This window comes from Primulina tabacum, chromosome 15, assembly GCF_025594145.1.
Source record: "Primulina tabacum isolate GXHZ01 chromosome 15, ASM2559414v2, whole genome shotgun sequence".
NCBI classification, from domain to species: domain Eukaryota; kingdom Viridiplantae; phylum Streptophyta; class Magnoliopsida; order Lamiales; family Gesneriaceae; genus Primulina; species Primulina tabacum.
In genome coordinates, this window is record NC_134564.1 from 32,215,242 (window position 1) to 32,235,429 (window position 20,188).

The following is a 20,188-nucleotide window of genomic DNA, read 5'->3' on the forward strand; positions in this document are numbered from 1 at the left end:
TGTGTGAGACGGTCTCACGAGTCGTATTTTGTGAGACATATATCTTATTTGGGTCATCCATGAAAAAATATTACTGTTTATGCTAATAATATTATTTTTTATTGTGAATATCGGTAGGGTTGACCCGTCTCACAAATAAAAATTCGTGAGACCATCTCACAAGAAACCTACTCTGTGTACAGACCCGTTACCCATTTTCCGACCCATCGATACTCGTCGGACCTTGGGTCGGTGCCATCCCCGGCCTCTCCCCAAAATATATATAAAATGGAAATTATATATTGAGGTTCGTGGATTGGGCACACGCGTACGTGGTAACATCAACGGATGCGGGATAGCTTTGGATTAACCAACGGTTCAGATTTAATTTAGTATCAGTAAATATTCCCTGGTCCTTGCCATCGGGGATCTCTTCCTCCTCTCCGTGTCTACCCAGGAGACCCGACAGAGTCAAGCTTAATTTCACACTACCGTGAAAAAGGTAAAGCCTCTGGGTTTTTTGGGTTTGAATCGCTGCTTTTTTCTCACTGAATTAAATTACTTACGGAATTGTGCCATCAAATTTGCGGGAGCTGTGAATTTTTTTTTTTGAGGTCGTGTTGTTCCTTTTTAACCGTATAAAGGTATGATCTTGGCTGTCGATTGTCATGGTTTCGATTTTTTTACTGATACCAGTTCCTAATTTTGTGCTGTTTGTGGCTGAAAGTTGGTGCATTGTTGTTTCCTTAGGGCTTTTTTCTCTGGGAAACCTCGTCGTCTCTTCGCTTGATTTTATTCCCGTCTGTTTAGTTTTTCGAGGTGTGATTTTTTCAGTAACTGGTGATACAGGTTATGTGAATTGTGATGGGTACGACGAAGAAAATTATAGCCATATGCCAATCTGGAGGGGAATTTGTGAGCAACAAAGATGATGGGTCCTTATATTATGCGGGTGGGGAAGCTTATGCCTTGGACCTGGATCAGCACACCCCATTGAAAGATTTCAAACATGAACTTGCTGAAACATTTCAATGTGGTGTGGATGGCATGGGGATCAAGTATTTTCTCCCTGGGAACAGGAAGACCCTCATCAGTATATCTAAGGATAAGGACCTTCACCGCATGGTTAACTTCTTTAAGGAATCTGACCAGGTGGAAGTTTTTGTATTTACTGCTGCCCGAAATGTGTCTAATATGCCTGCCAGTAGGTACTTTTCATCTTGCAATTTTAGCATGTTCAATATGAACTGTTTCCCCTGCCCTGCGGCGCTGCCCCCAGAATTGTAGTTGCTTGTATGTTGATTTATTATCGGAGCATTATTGAGGTCAATTTTAGTATGTTCCGAATGGAATGCATGATTTTCTTAATTATACAGGTCTAGCAGAACGATTGCTTCTGAGTCAGAACTTCCTACTGATGTCCCTGTGGACCTTATGCAAACTGATGATGCGATTGTCTTGGATGAACCTATTGAAACTACAACACTTGATGTTTATCCTTATGGCCATGAGGATAAGCACCGTAGAGCAGCGACTCAGTGGGAAAATATTATCACTGGTGTGGACCAAAGATTTAATACATTTGCCGAATTCCGCGAAGCTCTGCATAAGTACTCGATTGCCCATGGATTCACCTACAAATATAAGAAAAACGACAGTCATCGTGTTACTGCCAAGTGCAAAACAGAAGGCTGTCCATGGCGTATATATGCATCTAGATTGGCTACCACTCAACTAATATGCATAAAGAAAATGAATCCGGAGCACACTTGTGAAGGGGCTACTGTAAAAGCTGGTTATAGGGCGACTAGAGGATGGATAGGAAGCATCATTAAGGAAAAATTGAAAATTTCTCCAAATTACAAGCCAAAAGACATAGCGAGTGACATCAAACGTGATTATGGCATTCAGTTGAATTATACTCAAGCTTGGCGAGCCAAGGAGATTGCACGAGAGCAGCTTCAGGGTTCATACAGAGAGGCGTATTCACAGTTACCACTTTTTTGTGAGAAGATAATGGAGACTAATCCCGGTAGTCTTGCCACATTGAGTACAAAAGAAGATTCAAGCTTCCGCCAACTTTTTGTCTCGTTTCATGCCTCAATATCTGGTTTTCGCCAGTGCCGCCCCCTCATTTTTCTTGATAGCACTCTTCTTTACTCAAAATACCAAGGTACTTTATTAGCAGCTACTGCCGCAGATGGGAATGATGATTTTTTCCCTGTAGCCTTTGCTGTGGTTGACGAAGAAACCGAAAATAACTGGCACTGGTTTTTGTCACAATTAAAATCTGCTCTCTCGACATCTGAGCGAATTACTTTTGTTTCCGATTTCCAGAAAGGCATAAGAGAATCTTTGCTCGGCATTTTTGGCAAGGAATGCTGCCATGGTTACTGTCTGCGCTGTCTTGCTGAGAAACTTAATAAAGATCTGAAAGGACAATTTTCACATGATGCCAGGCGGCTCATGGTTCAAGATTTCTATGCGGCTGCCTATGCACCAAAACTCGAGGTGTTTGAAAGTTGCGTAAAAAACATAAAGGCCATCTCAGATGAGGCTTATAATTGGGTCATCAGTAGTGAGCCAGATCACTGGGCTAACACATTTTTTGGTGGGGCGAGATACAATCACATGACATCCAACTTCGGCCAACAGTTTTACAGTTGGGTGTCTGAGGTGGATGAGTTGCCAATTACTCAGATGGTCGATGTTTTGCGCGGCAAGATCATGGAACTAATTTATAGGCGAAGGCTTGAATCGACCCAGTGGGTTACAAGTTTGACACCTTTTATGGAGGACAGGCTTCAGAATGAGACAGCAAAATCGAGATCACTTCAAGTGTTACTCTCACATGGGAGTGTCTTTGAGGTCCGTGGTGAATCTGTTGACATAGTTGATATCGATCACTGGGACTGTAGTTGCAAAGGATGGCAACTCACAGGATTGCCTTGTTGTCATGCTATTGCTGTTCTTGAATGCCTTGGCAGGAGCCTCTATGATTATTGCTCTAGATACTTCATGTCGGAAAGCTACCGTTTGACTTATTTGGAGTCGATCAACCCCATACCAACTATGGAGAAACAAGAGCAAAGTGAAGTGCTGGTGGAAGCTACTATAGTAACTCCTCCGCCTACTAAGCGCGCTCCAGGCCGACCAAAGATGAAATCCGCAGACTCTGTGGATATCATTAAGCGCCAGCTCCAGTGTAGTAAATGCAAGGGCCTAGGCCACAATAAGAAAACATGCAAGTAAGTTTTTATACTTTCTCCCTCTTGGCTCTTCCTCACACACATAAGGTTCTAAACAATTAAGCAGTTGGGATTCAAAGATATTGATAGCAGATTTCATCTAGTAGTCATATCTCTGCAGACTCACGTTGCAACGCAGTTGAATCATGAAATGATAACGATGACACTGTAGTTCTGTTTCATGCATCCAGAATCATATTTGATGTTTAGCTTCAGTGCAATGTACTCTGTCGCATGGTTTTAGTTTTCATATATATGTAGTTCAAGCATGGCCTGGTTTTAGTTTTAGTTTTAGTTTTTCACACTCTATCTTGGTTGTTTGAACTACAGCAAGGCCAAGGGGCTTGAAGAACCAGAGACTCCTCTTTTGATTGGGGGGCCGACGAGCGACAATGAGCCCGAACCGGAACCGGAACCGGAACGCGAACCCATAGGAAGCAGTTGATTGATTGATTGATTAATTTCGGTGTCCGTGTCTACATGATATCTTCTAGCTAGCTTACTTGTGTATAATTGTGACCAAGTGCGCCATAGAAATATGATCTACAGATTTTGCAATTAGTTTCAAGAAAGCTCTTTTTTAGTTTTGTTTGGATGTTTTCAATATTTTGTGATCCAGTTTTTCTCCATGAACTCATTTTTTTACACCACCACTTGAAGAAGTTGGGTGTTAAATTTTAAAGTCGCTTTCTTTCAAACATGATTGTTCGATAATATTCTCTGGCATAGCCAAAATGTAAGAATTTGGCTTAGGCCGGAACAACGAGATGAATTTGTACTATCATTTTCCTCTAGATTTTAACGTTCTAAAATATAAGATTCATTCTAGTTTGTTAATGTTCTAGAATTAAAATTTATTTCACGTTTTAGGTCTCTTCCAAAGGATTTCAAGATTTATATATTTTAGCATAAAAAATATGATGTTTTATAATTTTCTTATGTACTTACAAAATTTTTTGTAACTTTCGAAATTTGATTTATTCATTAAACGCTACGACTTACAGCCAATACAATTAAAATTGAGTATGTCTCTTGTGAGATGATCTCACGAATCTTTATCTGTGAGACGGGTCAATCTTACCGATATTCATAATAAAAAGTAAAATTTTTTCATGGATGACTCAAATAAGATATTTGTCTCACAAAATACGACCCGTAAGACCGTCTCACACAAATTTTTGTCATTTAAAATTATAGATGAGAAAAAAATAACCGAAATTCGAATTCAAAGTAAATAATTTGTCATTTGTGGCATTCGATCACATTTCAATTCTTTTAAACAACGTAACGTTTTTTTCCCCTCAAAAAAATAATTTAAAAGACGTCAGAATAAGAACCGGATTAGCAATTCCCACTCCTTAATATTTGTGAAGAACCGGGAATGTTAAACCGGCCAACCTTTTTGAGGACCAAAAGTAGCGGTTGGAAGTGACTAATCGAAATTGCACGGCAAAATTTGCCACGATTGCTGCCACTCGTCATCTAACTAAAGCTAGCACCGTTCCTCATATCCATCATCTCACCTCCAACTCGACAATATATATACAAACGTGTACATAACAGTAGAAACATGCATTAACTACTCAAATCTCTGAAAGCTCACGGTTTGTTCTTGTGCATGGTGTTGATTGATTGCGAAGATTCATATACATACTTCCGTATGCCATATATGTGGGTGTTGCTTGTTCTAGCTGCGGTAGTTGTTCTAGTTCTTGTAGTTGTATCCCGATATCACGCACCATGAGGAGCAGTGGAGTGTTTTTCGTGCTGTTTTTGGTGGTCGCGGCAGTGATTTTGAACAAAACTGATGTCGACTGCAAGGCCACTACTGAAAAGATAGAAGAAGAGGCGGCGGGTGAGGGTAAACAAGCCAAGGGGAGTGACGGTGGTTCGGAATCTTGGGCTGAGTGGGCGAAGGACAAGTTATCCTTTAAATCTGCTGATGATCAAGACGGCCGTTATAACGCCAATCAAGGTATGATGTTAACCTATGCGAAGGAAATTATGTTTTTCAAATGTTAGACGAGTTTCACGCGTATATGTTTACTTGGATATATATTGTACCGCAGACAAGCCCGGTTGTGTTAAGGACAAGGCACGTGAATCGGCCGAGGAAGCGAGAAATAAAGCAGCGGAAGCTTATGATAAGACTGGGGAAGCGAAAGATAAAGTGGAGGAGAAAGTGTGCGATATGGGAAAGAAACTGGCAGAGGAAAGCAAGAAGAGAGCAGCTGAAGCAGAAGACACGTTGTATTGGGCGGAAGAGAGAGCAAAAGAGGGGTACGAAGCAGCCAAATCCATGGCGGAAGAGACGTATGAATCGGGCAAGGAAAAGTTAAGTCACCACCAAGAACTGTGAACGCATGCACCATCTCTTTTGCTGTGTTTTTTTAGTGTTGAGTAGAATCACATGATTACTTACGATCGAGTGGTTTTTTTTTTTTTTTTCTATTTCTTTGTTTTCCCTCTTGTTAAATTTCCTTTATTTTAATAATATTTTCAAGAATCAGAACAATAAATAAAAAAAGAAATAATATTTACCCTTAAGTCTCTTGTATGTATTTTCTTTGATTCTCTAATCTCCTTTCTCCACGATGATATTTTTATTTCATTTCTTCCCATTTTCAAGGTGTTCATCTTTTTATTTGAAAAAATGTGAAAAAATTAACCTTGCGGAAATCTTATTTACTCATAAATAGTGATTAAAGTTTTTGTAAAATTATACATAGTTGTGTGTGTGTACAACAAAAGTTTTTGTTCATGCATCTGTGCGTGTACCGTTCATTTCTATTTTTGTATAGGTTCTTTTGTTTTATTTAAAAAATTAGAAATTAAAATTTTAAAATTTTTAAAAAAACAAATTGAAAATCTTAATTTAATTATACATAAAAACTAATTATTATAATATAGTTTATTTTTTTAATAAGTATTTTTGACTCTCCTAACTAAAATTATTTGCTTTGTTTCCTCGTAAAGTTTTTTGTTTCTTAGTAACGAAAGAGAATTTTTTACTTTTTATATATTAATAAATTGTCGAAACAAATTTACCAGGGGTAAAAATAAAATTTGTCAAATTTTAGTCAAACTTTTTTGTATGTTTTTAATTTATTTTATATTAATAAATTGTAAGATTTGTAATGCGCAGTGGTCTAAAACGCCTTTTCGGAGAAAAGCGACCAAACTACAGTTTGACCGAATGAAACTTAATTAAGACTTTAATTAAGCGCGTTTAAACACAAGTAATTGTACTTGTTTATTTTTTATTTTTTTTATTCTGAAAGTATGTTTTTATTTTAAAATAATAAATTAGGTTTATAATTTAGATGTTTATTTTTTATTTTTAATTATGATTAAGCATGTATGACAATGATTTGATAAATATTTAATATTTTTTAATGGGTTCTAGTTGAAAAACAAATAAAGATTATAATTTTGAGATATTTATGCTTTTATAAATATGAGAATTAATTCATCAGATTTAAATTTATCATATTTATGTATTATTTTATCTATTTATTGGTTTGAGATAATTACCATTACACTAAAGATAAAAAACGCTTTTTCACGCTTAAGTCCGTGCTAATCTCGCTTAAGTTTGAAAAGCTTGGAGCTCGATATCCGCGCTTCGGAACGCTTCACACTTTTTAAAACCTTGGTAATGCGTGGATCCAATCCTTAACTGGTGCAGACATGCGAGCTAAAGCATTATCAATTGTCGCTTTGCATGGAAGCTAGTTTTATCGTTAAAAAATATTTTGGACTAGGTAAGCAGTACAAAAAATACTATTAACTCGACATTAAAATCACTCATATCTGATAATGCAAGGGAGGTCATCGAAAAACTACTAAACATCGTGAATATTTTTGACATTGAGATAGTTATTCTATCCATTTTGTCAAGATATATTCTATCATAAGGAGTTCCGGTCAAGAAAAAGTGCAGCATCAATAAATCCACTGAGATGGAAGCGTGTGATGTTTTTTCAGAAACAAATAGAGATCAATGATGTCTCATGCCCACGGGGCATTACAAGAGAACGAACGATGTCATTTATCCCAACAATCCAGGAGTATTAATCTCGATATTTGTTTCGAAGTTTACCTTGTATCACGAACCCAAAAACTCTCAGGTCTGAGATGAAAAGATCCCTATTAATCCAAAAATTACTCCGCATGATCTAACGAAAATTATTCCTGTGATTACCACAATACCGAAGATAACTTAATTAGTCTCATTTAACATTAGAGTCAGGGGCGGAGGCAAACTCTTGTAAAAACCCGGGTGGCTCAAGTCTTTTTCAAAAAAATTTATATATAAATATTATATAATTTTGAAATAATATTATATTAGCTCGGGTAGATCAATTTAAAATATTAAAAGATTGTAAAGTTTAAAATTCTAACGTGAGTAGAATCATATTTCTAGCTTGCCACTGTCTAGAGTTCAAGAAATGCAGTTGCGATAATATATAATATACAAATATGTCCATTGATTTCATGCATGTGGAGATTCAAGAGATGATTGATTGGTCCCTTCTGTATTATTAGTGCCACTCAATTAATAAGGGCTTGTCTTTATTTTGAGTATAATAATAATATGTTCCCTCAATTATTGTTTGTATAAATTTAATGATGCATGCGGACATGGTTTTCATTAATTAATTATTAAAATAGTATTATTTATTTTTGTTTGAGTGTTTGAAATAATTCTTCATTAAAATAATTGCGATCTTGGCAATATATTAATTTTTATTTGAAACTAGGAAATTTTTTTCAAATTTGTTCCAACTTTGAAATATATAATCATTCTTATTAATATGTGGCACGTTTTAGTAATTTTAAAAGTTTAAATTGTGAATTTTGGAATTTTATTATTGAAGTTAAATAAAAGTTGACGTGAAATAAATAATATTATTTGATTTTTCTAGTGGATTCAACTAAAGTGACGTACATTTTATTATTATTATTATATTATTATTATTATTCATTATTATTAATAACATTAAAGATATGTGAGAAAATTAGGTACAGATAAAGTGAAATTGTGAGCCACGGGATTGAAGAGAGCGGAGTAATAGTCGATGTCATGAGGTTGCAAAGACAATGAATGGTTTTGATAGGTTTTTAGACGGATGGAATATGAATGAACCGATCTTATACATGAAGGAGATGGATTTCGAAACTATTCAGGTATGAGACTGTGCAGTTGAAGATGACTTAAAAGGTTTGACATGTATTACACATATCAAGAAGGTGCATTTTCTATTCGGTAGCTCATCACATGAAACTTTAAAGTTAAGCTGTGCTTGATTTAGACCATTTCTGAGATTGGTGACCCACTGAGAAGTTTTTTAGGGTGCGTATAAGTGAGAACATAAGCACGATGGAAAGACTCGTCTTAATACAGTGGACAGAGCCGGTACCTGTGATTCACAGGGCCTGAAGTGAAAAAAAATTTTGTTGTGATAAATAATCGTAAAGCTCAGTTTGTAAATTAAAAATAACCAAACAATAGATATAAAGAAAGTATAATTTACGAGTTATATATTTATCTCTTTGTGATTTTTTTCTTCGTGCGCTACAACATCAACATAGCTATAACGTAATACAGTGTCATATGAACAATTATATTGGAAAAAGATTGAAATTGACAAAAATTGTAAGATATGTTGCTAAAATTGAAATTTATCAATATAAACTATCAAATAACAAAATGATAAATATAATGAATCAATATTGTAAAAATATATGATTTGTTTTAAATAATAAATATAATATTTTATTCAATAAAATATAAAATAAAGATATGTAAAATAGGTAAGTATCACAATTTTTTGTATTTTATTTTTTGAAATGGGTTCAACTACATAAATTCAAGAAAAGAGGCCAAATAATCGACAAGTAAAATATAAAAATTTAACATATGAATTGACACAAGATAAAATAATAAATATATTGGACAAACATTACTATTTTATGCATACAAAATTTTTAAAAAATTAATTAATGAGCCATGTAGTTTTATTGTTTTGGCTCTACATAATTTGATTAAATCTCAATGAACACAATCATCATATTTAATCATATTTTCAATAGGTCGATGTCTAATTTTTTTAAAATATCTAATGTAAATATTATTTAGGTGCATGCCTCAACAACATGAGACCAATTTTTTTTTGGGCCCCTGTGAAGGCTGGCCCTGAGGACGATGGCCTCTCTCGCCTCACAGGAGGTACGACTCTGACAATGAAAACAATCGTCGAATCTGGGACATTACAGGAACATAGTGTTGTCTTTCGGTACCAAGGCATAATTAATTTATTTTCTCTAGATTTTAAAAGGCCTTGTAACTTTTGTTTATTGAGTGGACATCAAAGTCATTATCAAGAATAATTCCAATTGAGAAACGTTGACTTCTCGTCCCTTCCAATTAATTATTTTTTAATTTTTTTTAAAATTAAAAAAAAAAACTAATATATATCTTTACAAAAATCTCTCAATTATTATATTTTCCTAGTCATCTTTACATCAACATTTTTTCTCAAAATTACAAATTTATTTTCAATATTATTCATGTCAGTTTACATTAAGACCTCTACTAATCTCTACAACAATAATATGACTAATATAAATCAATTTAATTATAAAAAAAAAAAAACACTTTACAACATGAACAAATAGGTTGGTGTAGATAATAATTGTGAGAGCAATAATTGTGGTGAAATGCACGAGCTGTTTTACGATTTTACGTGTTTGAATTGAACTATTATCATCAATTATAATTAATTATAATTTTTGTGAGACTGACATCGACGTTGAAAAATAACCATCATTTTTAGGTCGTGTTTTTGAATTACTCGATGAATGTAATAAAAGATTCCACATATATTTGTACCACAACGATAACATTTCAAAACTCAGTGTTATCTAATGTCAAATCACACAAGATAAATCTTAGGGTAAGATTCAATTTTGTCCTCTACTTTTTTAATTGATGATCAAAATTAACTTTGTTATTTAACATTGCCGGTGCATCTTTTTCCTATTAATTAATATACGTGAAAAACAACTCAATCACAAAAGTACCACTATACCCCTCAATTAATGGAGATTTTTGTCACTACTTGGTGAGAAAATGAAAATCGAAAATCAGAAGAAACACATAAATTTTTGTCTATCACATGTTACATAATCATTTTTATAATATAATTAATAAAAAAATATCATAAAAATATAAAATAATAATTTTCATAAATCAAATACTTTTCACTAAAATCAACGTATATTTTATTATTTTTCGTAACACAACTAATGAAAATGATATTTTGAAATGAAAAATAATTTTTTTTATATAAAAAATAATATTTTTCAAGAATCGGTTTGGTCGAAATCTGTTTCATAAAATCGACATGTGAGACGGTTTTATAAAAATTTTTGTGATATATATATGAGAGGATTTGTCTATGCCTACACTGTAATGTTACTCCAGGTGTATTTTATATAAAATATTCGTATGAACATCTAAATTCATTCAAAACAAAAGAATACTAATAAAATTCTTATATATATTTTTTATTTAAAATCATATATTTGTGCTAACATCTTGTATAAAAAAATAACACGAGTGGCTTCCTTATACGTACATAAATGGAAAAAAAAAAGAAAAAAAAATTAAATTCAAAGAGTCCATTGGCAGGAGGCTCGGGTTAGGGAGGGCAATGCGAACACAGACGGCCATTTAAAAGAGTTGGAATTGGGAAATACCGTTTCAAAATTTCCGAGAGTCGCAGAAACCAGTCAGAGGAGGCTGCCTAAATTTCTACCCAATCCAGTAAATATCTGTATCTATATATATATACATACACCAATAGCTACCTACACACAACTAGATTTTACTGCCAGGAGAAATATCAAATATCTAGTGTTGCTAACGTACCGGGGCAGGCAAATTTTGCGATTGATTGCTGGAAATGGTCCTGTTACACGCCGGAAATGATGAAGAATTGCGAGGATCGGACGAAGAGTCGATCTGGAAGAGGAAGAAGGGGATGCGATTGGGGAAGTACGAGTTTGGGAGGACACTGGGAGAAGGCAATTTCGCGAAGGTCAAATTCGCCAGGCATGTAGACTCCGATCGCCCCTTCGCCATCAAGATCTTGGAGAAGAACACGATCCTGGACCTCAAGCTCACCCATCAGGTACTCTAGCAGATCGATTTTTTGATCACTTCTTAAGAAACTTTCCTGGTCAACAGTTTGTGGCCGTGTTTGGATTTACGTGATTTTCTGTTAATTGATGATGATCGAAGATGAGGCGAGGAGGCATGCAGCTCTCCATATTGTGATTCAATCGATCGATTGATTTTTGCCATATACAAACTGTTATAGTAGTAATTTTGGTGATTTCTTCTTTTTCTATCCAACATGTTAATGAAATTATTTCGATTGGAGGAGTGCAGATTAAGAGGGAAATTGGCACTTTGAAGCTTCTCAAACATCCAAATGTTGTCAGATTATATGAGGTATGCGTGTTTCAACTTTTGCGATGCCTCACGTGCATATAATCATCACTTCTTACTTATATAGGGATTAAACCCTGCTGCTTCGTCATTTTTAAAGCGACAATCTTGATCATGAGCAAAATAATGTATTGGTGTTTAATCATTTTTGCTCTGTGCTTTTGGTGGGGCTTTCACTTTTTGTTAAAAACAATTAATAAATTGCTGGACCAGGCTTATTGTTCCTATGGATTGAGTTCATAGATGCATGATCTAGTCTATGATATTGGCTATCGGGATAGTCGATGATTTTTTTTTTTTTGTAAATGCCAGTTTTCCTTTGTTTGCAACTTTACGGTAGAGACAACATACGTAATAAATACTGAAAAGACACGTTTGTTTGAGACATTTTGAAATAATAATAATAATTGCTGTTATTTATGAAAAAATAAGCCGTGGATTGGGTGTTGATTAGCGACAAGGAATACATTGTAGCATAAAATTCCTTTTGTGGCGGGCGTAGCAGCACACAAAAGGGTAAAATTGGAAATTGATAACGACGATTCATTTTATCACTGGCATTCGCATTTGGGCCCCATCGTTTGTGTCTTCTTGTGGTGCATAAATGTGGACCCGATTTCATCCTAACATGTTTCTTGTTTTTATTTTTTTCTTTTCTTTTTCCCCTTTTTTGTGGGGGATTTACTATGGACAATCTCTCTCTTTACAAAAACTGGTGCTCACATCTACGTGAATGAACATGGGAACAGGTCTTAGCGAGCAAGACCAAGATATACATGGTCCTTGAGTACGTGAATGGTGGTGAATTATTTGATAGAATTGTAAGTATCCTTTCCATGATGCAGGCCTGGATTAACACACACACACACGCACGTATTTCGTTAGTGCTCTGTTAAGTGTTAAGAATCTAAATAAATCTATTTCGGGAATACCAATTGTATTCTTTTTGGTGTACACTTGTCCTCTTTAGAAGTATCCATGCGTATGAAAATGTTTTTATATCATTAGTACACACCTTTTCTCGGAACAATCTTGAAATCATTGCTTTGTTCCCCCCAAAACCTCAGATGCAACGGTCTATAACGATCAAAAATTTTTACGTTCACATATATTAGTATATAAGATTACAATTACGGTTATCATTTTTCGTGGTTTACAGGCATCCAAAGGGAGACTCCCAGAAGCTCAAGGCAGGAAGCTCTTCCAGCAGTTAATTGATGGCGTTAGTTACTGTCATGATAAAGGTGTTTTTCACAGAGATCTCAAGGTGAGTAGAGTAATGACCCTGAGTAAATGATCAGTAGAATTCATGCTACGCCATTCTCAATTCAACCTTCTTACCGCCAGGCAATTATTCATGGTCTGATGGTGTTGTTTGCATGAATTAATGCAGCTAGAAAATGTGTTGATTGATGCAAATGGAACCATTAAGATAACAGATTTCGGCCTCAGTGCTTTGCCTCAACATTTTAGGGTAGCCCGCGAATCTAGATACTCGTTAAATTATGCTATTTTCAACATGTTCTTATTCAGTTAAATATATTTTCCAAACTAAATATGCCTATTCAGGATGATGGCTTATTGCATACAACTTGTGGAAGTCCGAACTATGTTGCCCCTGAGATTCTCTCAAACAGAGGATATGATGGTGCGGCGTCAGATACATGGTCATGTGGCGTCATCTTATACGTGATTCTGACGGGATACCTTCCTTTCGATGATCGAAATCTTGCAGTTCTTTATCAGAAGGTTTGGTGCCCACCCCAAAAAAACTTCTGAGGCACGATAATATAATTACTCCATCTTTTGAAGTTTGATGTTCTGAATTGTGTATCAGATTACTAAGGGGGACGCTCAGATACCAAAATGGTTATCTCCGGGAGCCAAAAACCTAATAAAGAGGATTCTGGATCCTAACCCTCGTACACGGATGACCATAGATGAGATAAAAGAAAATGACTGGTTCAAACAAGACTACACCCCTTTAGATCCCACGGAAGAAGAAAATGAAAATGCTTGCACCGACGATGACGTATCTTCTTCAAATGAGGCAGTGAGAACTAAATCATTTATTCTTGAATTTATTTTCTGTTAATATTATTCTATGCTAAAACTAATGCATTCTCAATCTGCTGTCTAGCATTCAGATACAGAAAAAGATCATGATTCACCATCTCTAATCAATGCATTTAAGTTAATCGGAATGTCCTCTTGCCTAGATCTTTCGGGATTCTTTGAAAAAGAGGTAAGAGCAACGATAATGTGATAACAGCTTCACGCTCACACACATGTATATATCTTTTAGAATAAGCTAGCGCTGTTAATACTAAAATGTGTACAATTATGATCAGGATGTTTCTGAGAGGAAGATCAGATTTACATCAAATCATTCTCCAAAGGAATTGTTGGACAGGATAGAAGATACAGTCATACAAATGGGATTTCATGTCCAAAAGAAAAACGGAAAGGTTAATTTTTATGTACTAATTCCTATCCTCAAAAAATATAACAAACAATTTGGCATAGTACTCTGCGTCCCATGGGATCAATTTTTACCCAGTAGTTTGATTTATAACCTGGACCAACTAATAATGATTATGCTGAATTTCAAATTATGATAAACTTGGAGAAAAGTGTATGCAACAAACACATCACAAAATTGTAGTTCAGTCATAAAGACCTACATTCATGACACATAAAGCAGAGATTTATAACTCTGTTAAGCTCTCTCACCTTTTTAGATCGATAAATAGTATATATGGGGATCTTTTCTGAACCAAAATTACATTCAAATCATATCGAAGATGCATTGAAATCTTTATTTTATCGATCTGATTTCAAATATATTTGTTCATTTCTAACAGGTTCCAGCATAAAATCTAAGTTTTTTCAGGGCGAATCCGACGTGTTTTTCTAAATGACGTGTTAATTTTGAATACGTACAGTTGAAAGTCATCATGGACAGCAGAAGTCAGAATGCGTCTGGAAGTCTCTCGGTAGCTGCAGAAGTAAGTTGATGGTACTTGAGATGCTGGTTTTGAACATTGATTTTTCTTAGCTTGCCAATAATGGTAAAATTTTGCTACTCCATCAGGTTTTTGAGATAAGTCCATCCTTGTACGTAGTTGAGTTGCGGAAAGAATGCGGTGATCCTATAGTTTACAGACAGGTAAATTTCTCTTTTAGCAGTCCCTTTGTTGCATGTACGTAATTTCCAACACCCGCCATGGTTTATGCAGTTGTGTGACAAATTATCAAACGAGTTGGGCGTAGCACAAAGCCAAGAGCAGCCAGCTCTTAGCCACTGAATTCTAAAAAGTTGTGGCTTCAACCATTGCTGGTAAACCAATGGTTGTGTACCCATTTATCATAGCTTATTCAATCAAAACTTCATGAATATTCGAAGTATGCGAAAACTCAAGGTTCGAAGACGTCCTTGTTTTGTATGGTTACGTTGGAGGTATGTGTACCCGGCTAGAAGATAGTAAATATACACTCCTTCAACATCTCCCCTGGTGTAGATGATATATAACTTTCATATACTTGTACAAGTCAGATGGTGCATACTCTCACCATTTATGTGAACGAATATAGTCGATGAGGAATGCGCAATCCTGGATTTACAGCAATTCTTTTCTTCCTTTTGAGTAAAATGTGCAGAATTAACATGTTTGAGTGTAAGAGGAAACTGTTTGAAAATTATATCATTCAACTAACGAACGATTTCAATTAGACTAATAATCATGACGACTGGTGAATAGCCAAAACAGATTTCAAGCTTAGAATAGCTAAAACAAAGATACAAAGGGAAATTTCAACTCAACTAGCGGTCAATCCCGTAAGTAGGAGACGTTGCATTGTCATTTCTGATTTTGGAAAAAAAAAAATCAACTACTGATTTGGAAAAGAAAATATATTATTTTGCATTTTTTAAAATCAAATTTAATTTAGTTGAATGAAAAATAATGCCGTAAATATTTTAAGGGGTTATAATTTTTAAATATTTTAAATTTAAAGTCGATTAAAATAAATTAAAGAACTCGTAAAAAATTTAGATAATCACAATCCACGAAATCTATTTTTTTTCTCTCTTTGCAATTACCTTTACTTATTTTCTACGTTGGTTTTTATATTATATTATGAACCTCAACAAAGAAATCAATATGAAATTAATATTTATTATCACAAATAATTTACTTTTATTTTTCCCTTTAAAAAAAAGTTTATTTGAATGATTTTTATATTAAAATGTTAGAGTCAAATTGTTAAATATTTTACGATAAACAAGTCAGATTAAGAAAATATTTTTTCACATAGTATTGATTTTAAATTAAATGTTATGTTGGAATTAAATTTGTTGATAATACGATAAATTTTTATAATATTTTATTATGATAATTACTATTTAAGAAGATTTTCAAAGAATATTAATTAAAAACAATTTAAATTTTACATGTTTTAGCATTTACTACACCAGGGGGGTTTCAATTTCACCTCTAATTAGCTAGCTGTCTTTCTTCAACCCTAAACCCTACTCTCCCTCTTCGCATGCGCTCCGATCGAACCTTGAAATCCGACCAAATCTCCCATGTCAGCCGCATCCAGAGGTCTCTTTTCTCGCCTTACCCGCGTCTACATCTGCCGCAGATCCCTCACGCAGCCCCCTCCCGAGCCGCCCATCTTCTGCCGCAGTCAGCTGAGAGCATTCACCGCTGAGGCAGAGAATGGTGATCCGGAGAGCTGCCGAGTCATCGAAGCAAAACCCGGTATAATGACCAGAGACTCGAAGAGGACTGGTGCAATCGCCGTTAAGTGTGGAATGACGGCGTTATGGGACAAGTGGGGCGCCAGGATTCCCATTACCATTCTTTGGCTGGATGATAACATCGTCTCCCAGGTCAAAACCCCCGAAAAGGAAGGCTTGTGTGCACTTCAGGTTCATGAATTACTAACTGCGGTCTTCACCAACCTCCATTTGTTACATTATTTGCCTCTCCTTTTTTTTTTTTGTGCTTTTTTAGTTTGTTCCGGTCAATGTGGCAATGCTCCAATTCAACCAATTTGTCTCAGCTTTAGTGTGAGTTTTTGCTTGGCTGATCACCGATCACTTTCTGTACTAATTTTAATTAAGGGATTGTTGTGGCTTACGCGCTACAGCATTATGGCCTTAAACTTCGGTAGCATTTCTTGGATAATCCTAGCTTCTAAATGAAAAGTGTTAGGAATCAGGTGAATTATTTCGAGATTTGATTGTCTAGCTCAAATACTTTCTAGTATTTTCTGTTCCATGTTTGTCAGCATCCGCATGTATGAATTGGTATTGAAATTCATAAAAACTAAACCAGACGAGATAAGGGGCATTTCTAGTTCTATTTTGAGGTGCCAATTTTGTGCTTCCTCAATTTTTTCATCGTATGTATTAAAATTCTCAGATTAACTCTTTCAAGGGATGTTTTCACCCGAGTTTTGTTGGATTTTTGAATGTAACCTCTATGTATGAACAAACTGAATAGATGTGTGCTGCGTTCATGGGCTTGGTATTTTTAATTGAAGCTCTAGAGTTTCAAATTTTTTTTGATTGGCTTCATGTCTGGTGGTACTAGATTGGGTGCGGACAAAAGAAAGAGAAGCACTTGAGGATGCCTGAAGTGGGCCATTTCAGAGCGCAGGGTGTGCCCATGAAAAGGAAGCTTAGGGAGTTTCCTGTAACTGAGGATGCTCTTCTTCCAGTTGGTACAACTATTGGTGTGCGCCATTTTGTTCCAGGGCAGTTTGTAGATGTCACCGGAATCACTAAAGGAAAAGGGTTCCAGGTGACAGTTTAATTATAGTGCATGTGATAAGTGTCATATGCTTTTGTAGTATGTATATCATTATTTTTCTTTCATATAACCAATTATGTGAATTATCCGCAAAAATATTGACCATGTTAAGTTTGTGAAAATAGTACTTCTCGATAAAGTTGTGTTCTTCTATCTGAATATGGCATGCTATGTACAGCATAGGGCTAGTTAAAAAGAATGTGACAATTTGATTTCACGAAAGAGAAAATGGACAAAATTCTTCGTAGAAGTGATTTCTATTTATGTCTGCATTACTGCTAAAGCGACTATGTTAAGGAATTCTATGTTACTCTTGTGAGTGATTGCAATTTTTTTCAACTGCATTATAACACGGTGATTCCATTTTTCTGCTTGTAGGGTGGGATGAAACGATGGGGCTTCAAAGGTATGCCTGCATCTCATGGTGCATCATTATCGCACCGAAGTATTGGTTCTACTGGTCAGAGGGATACTCCAGGGAAGGTATAATGTTACAGTCTAGTTGTATCTGGTATGATTGCTATTGTATATGTAGCAACTAACATTATCAACTATTCTTTAAAAAAAAAAAGAATTTCCACTTTTTTTTTCTTTAGATATGATAATCTAACGCTTAATATAGCAATTTCACGCAAATTCATATCTAAGCGCTATGGTGCCTTTTGGAGAAATCAAAGGTGTTTCTCTGACTTACTTAAGTTGTTCATCCTTTGAAAAAGGAAATGATTTGCTGAAGTCCTAAAAAGCAATAAGTTAGATATGATGTTTGAGCATGAAATATCTGTGATCCAGGAACCCTTTATCAAACAACCCCACTGGAAATTTCTGTTTTAAAGGCATTGGGTTCCGGCTTATAAAGTTGAAGACTTGTTCCAGGGGTTAAAATTTACTTTGCTACTTTTTATATTGAATTTTTCTTTGGCGTTTTTTGTACCTGAAACTTGCTATATAATATGATGTTTAAACAGGTATTTAAAGGAAAGAAGATGCCTGGCCACATGGGTGTTGACCAAAGAACAGTAAAAAATGTATGGATACACAAAATTGATCCCGCTAGGAACTTAATGTGGGTGAAAGGCCAAGTACGGTTTTCTTTTCCTTCATATACTCTTCAGTGATCTGAATGCTTATATCCAAATACATCATATTCCCTACCTTTCTAAAATCAATATTCGTTATTGGAGGTTGAATTTTATTGAAAATATTGTTAAACACGTTCTGACATAATTATCAAATCAGGATATTACAATGTTTATGCGAAATTACTCTGTCATTTGTCTCATTTTCTTACGCTCTTGTCAATCAAATGCCCTTTTATAGACTCTTGATGAGTTTGCAGGTTCCCGGAGCGACTGGCAATTTTGTTTTTATAAAAGATGCTGTGTACAAGAAACCAGACATTTCATTGCTTCCATTTCCTACTTATTTTACTCCGGAAGATGAAGATCAAACAACATTGGAACCTTTGATAGCTGACCTTGGTGATGCTGATCCTTTTATGCCCGCAGATTGATCACAACGTTTGCCATGTGTAATGTTTCGCGTTTCTTGTCTCCATGACTAGTGGCAGACACTATTTATTGCGGTAAAATTTTGATGAAGCAGACTATGGGCAATGATCGTTTTCGTTTTACCGTACTAGACTAGATAGAGTTACAAGGACTTTAATTCAATCCTATTAGTTTAGAATGTTGTTTCTGTTCATTTGGTAAAAGCGATTAATAAATGTATTGAACCAGCAATCGATCATCAGCCACGGAGGAAAATGTTATCGGAATTCAAGGTCTTTTGCTGTTTGGTTTCAAGTATTCTCTCTATTTCTCTTGGTACTTGTGGTGTCTTGTTCTTCTTGGTTTCTGTATGTATTTTGGAAATTGGTTGCTGCACAAAATAAACAATGAAAAAGGATAGTAACTCTGATACATCTAAGTTTGATTTGTTTGGTTTGAGGTCTCGTATTGAGTTTTATTAGATAACACATTGGGTTTGACATTTGTTATCTTTTTTATTTATATTTATCATATAATTATCAAATATGTTTAGTTAGTTATCTAACAAAATAATTTAAAATTATATCACCCTTAAGGTATATAGGTACGACAAAAACTTGTGTGAGACGGATTCGTTGATCGTATTTTATGATACGGATCTCTTATTTGGGTCATCCATGAAAAAATATTATTTTTATGTTAAGAGTATTATTTTTTATTGTGAATATCAATAGGGTTGATCTGTCTCACAGATAAAGTTTGTGAGACCGTCTCACAAGATACCAATTCTATAGATGCGTATTAAATAGGCTGAGTTCGCAAAACAAATATTAGCAAAAACAATTATGTGAAATATTGAAACTAAAAATGTGATGAAATAAATTTATCAAAATTTCTATTCATTGCGTTTCGATTCATAAAAATTTTAAATCCATTGATTTCAAATATTTTCAAATGTATTTTTGATATAAGAGAACTAAAATCATAAATTTCGAATCTATATCTTTCAATTTTATATAATAATTTAATTTAACTATGATAAACTTCAAGTTCACACAATTTTACATTAATAAATAATGTCTGAATGCTACGATGAAGATATCATTTGAAAATAATTCTAATTTACACTAT

At 34.7% G+C, this 20,188-nt stretch overlaps 4 protein-coding genes across 9 annotated transcripts; all 4 read left to right on the plus strand.

Moving 5' to 3' along the window:
* Window positions 1–222: 222 nt before the first annotated feature.
* Window positions 223–3,814, plus strand: LOC142527870 (uncharacterized). 5 transcript variants are annotated; one of them, XM_075632850.1, is made up of 4 exons: window positions 225–481; window positions 814–1,187; window positions 1,356–3,227; window positions 3,558–3,814. In XM_075632850.1, exons 2-4 carry the CDS (start codon window positions 844–846, stop codon window positions 3,670–3,672), a joined length of 2,331 nt encoding a protein of 776 aa, XP_075488965.1. In that variant the 5' UTR covers window positions 225–481; window positions 814–843; the 3' UTR covers window positions 3,673–3,814. The 5 variants fall into 5 exon arrangements, with proteins under 5 accessions (XP_075488968.1, XP_075488965.1, XP_075488964.1 ...); XM_075632849.1 differs by having other exon boundaries at window positions 829–1,187; XM_075632852.1 differs by lacking the exon at window positions 225–481 and adding an exon at window positions 488–623 and having other exon boundaries at window positions 829–1,187.
* A 963-nt stretch (window positions 3,815–4,777) lies between these two features.
* On the plus strand, window positions 4,778–5,774 carry LOC142527397 (uncharacterized). Its single transcript, XM_075632184.1, has 2 exons — window positions 4,778–5,202; window positions 5,297–5,774. Exons 1-2 carry the CDS (start codon window positions 4,968–4,970, stop codon window positions 5,584–5,586), a joined length of 525 nt encoding a protein of 174 aa, XP_075488299.1. The 5' UTR covers window positions 4,778–4,967; the 3' UTR covers window positions 5,587–5,774.
* Window positions 5,775–10,927: 5,153 nt separating this feature from the next.
* LOC142527871 (CBL-interacting serine/threonine-protein kinase 1-like) lies at window positions 10,928–15,382 on the plus strand. 2 transcript variants are annotated; one of them, XM_075632855.1, is made up of 13 exons: window positions 10,931–11,058; window positions 11,172–11,425; window positions 11,686–11,748; window positions 12,495–12,566; window positions 12,905–13,012; window positions 13,139–13,219; window positions 13,315–13,494; window positions 13,583–13,798; window positions 13,886–13,990; window positions 14,097–14,213; window positions 14,691–14,753; window positions 14,840–14,914; window positions 14,985–15,382. In XM_075632855.1, exons 2-13 carry the CDS (start codon window positions 11,198–11,200, stop codon window positions 15,051–15,053), a joined length of 1,377 nt encoding a protein of 458 aa, XP_075488970.1. In that variant the 5' UTR covers window positions 10,931–11,058; window positions 11,172–11,197; the 3' UTR covers window positions 15,054–15,382. The 2 variants fall into 2 exon arrangements, 1 of the variants encoding a protein (XP_075488970.1); XR_012815544.1 differs by lacking the exon at window positions 14,985–15,382 and having other exon boundaries at window positions 10,928–11,425; window positions 14,610–14,753.
* An 844-nt stretch (window positions 15,383–16,226) lies between these two features.
* Window positions 16,227–19,396, plus strand: LOC142527540 (large ribosomal subunit protein uL3m). Its single transcript, XM_075632374.1, has 5 exons — window positions 16,227–16,681; window positions 17,349–17,558; window positions 17,946–18,050; window positions 18,536–18,649; window positions 18,907–19,396. The coding sequence occupies exons 1-5, from the start codon at window positions 16,334–16,336 to the stop codon at window positions 19,078–19,080; spliced, it is 951 nt and encodes a 316-aa protein (XP_075488489.1). The 5' UTR covers window positions 16,227–16,333; the 3' UTR covers window positions 19,081–19,396.
* Window positions 19,397–20,188: the final 792 nt, after the last annotated feature.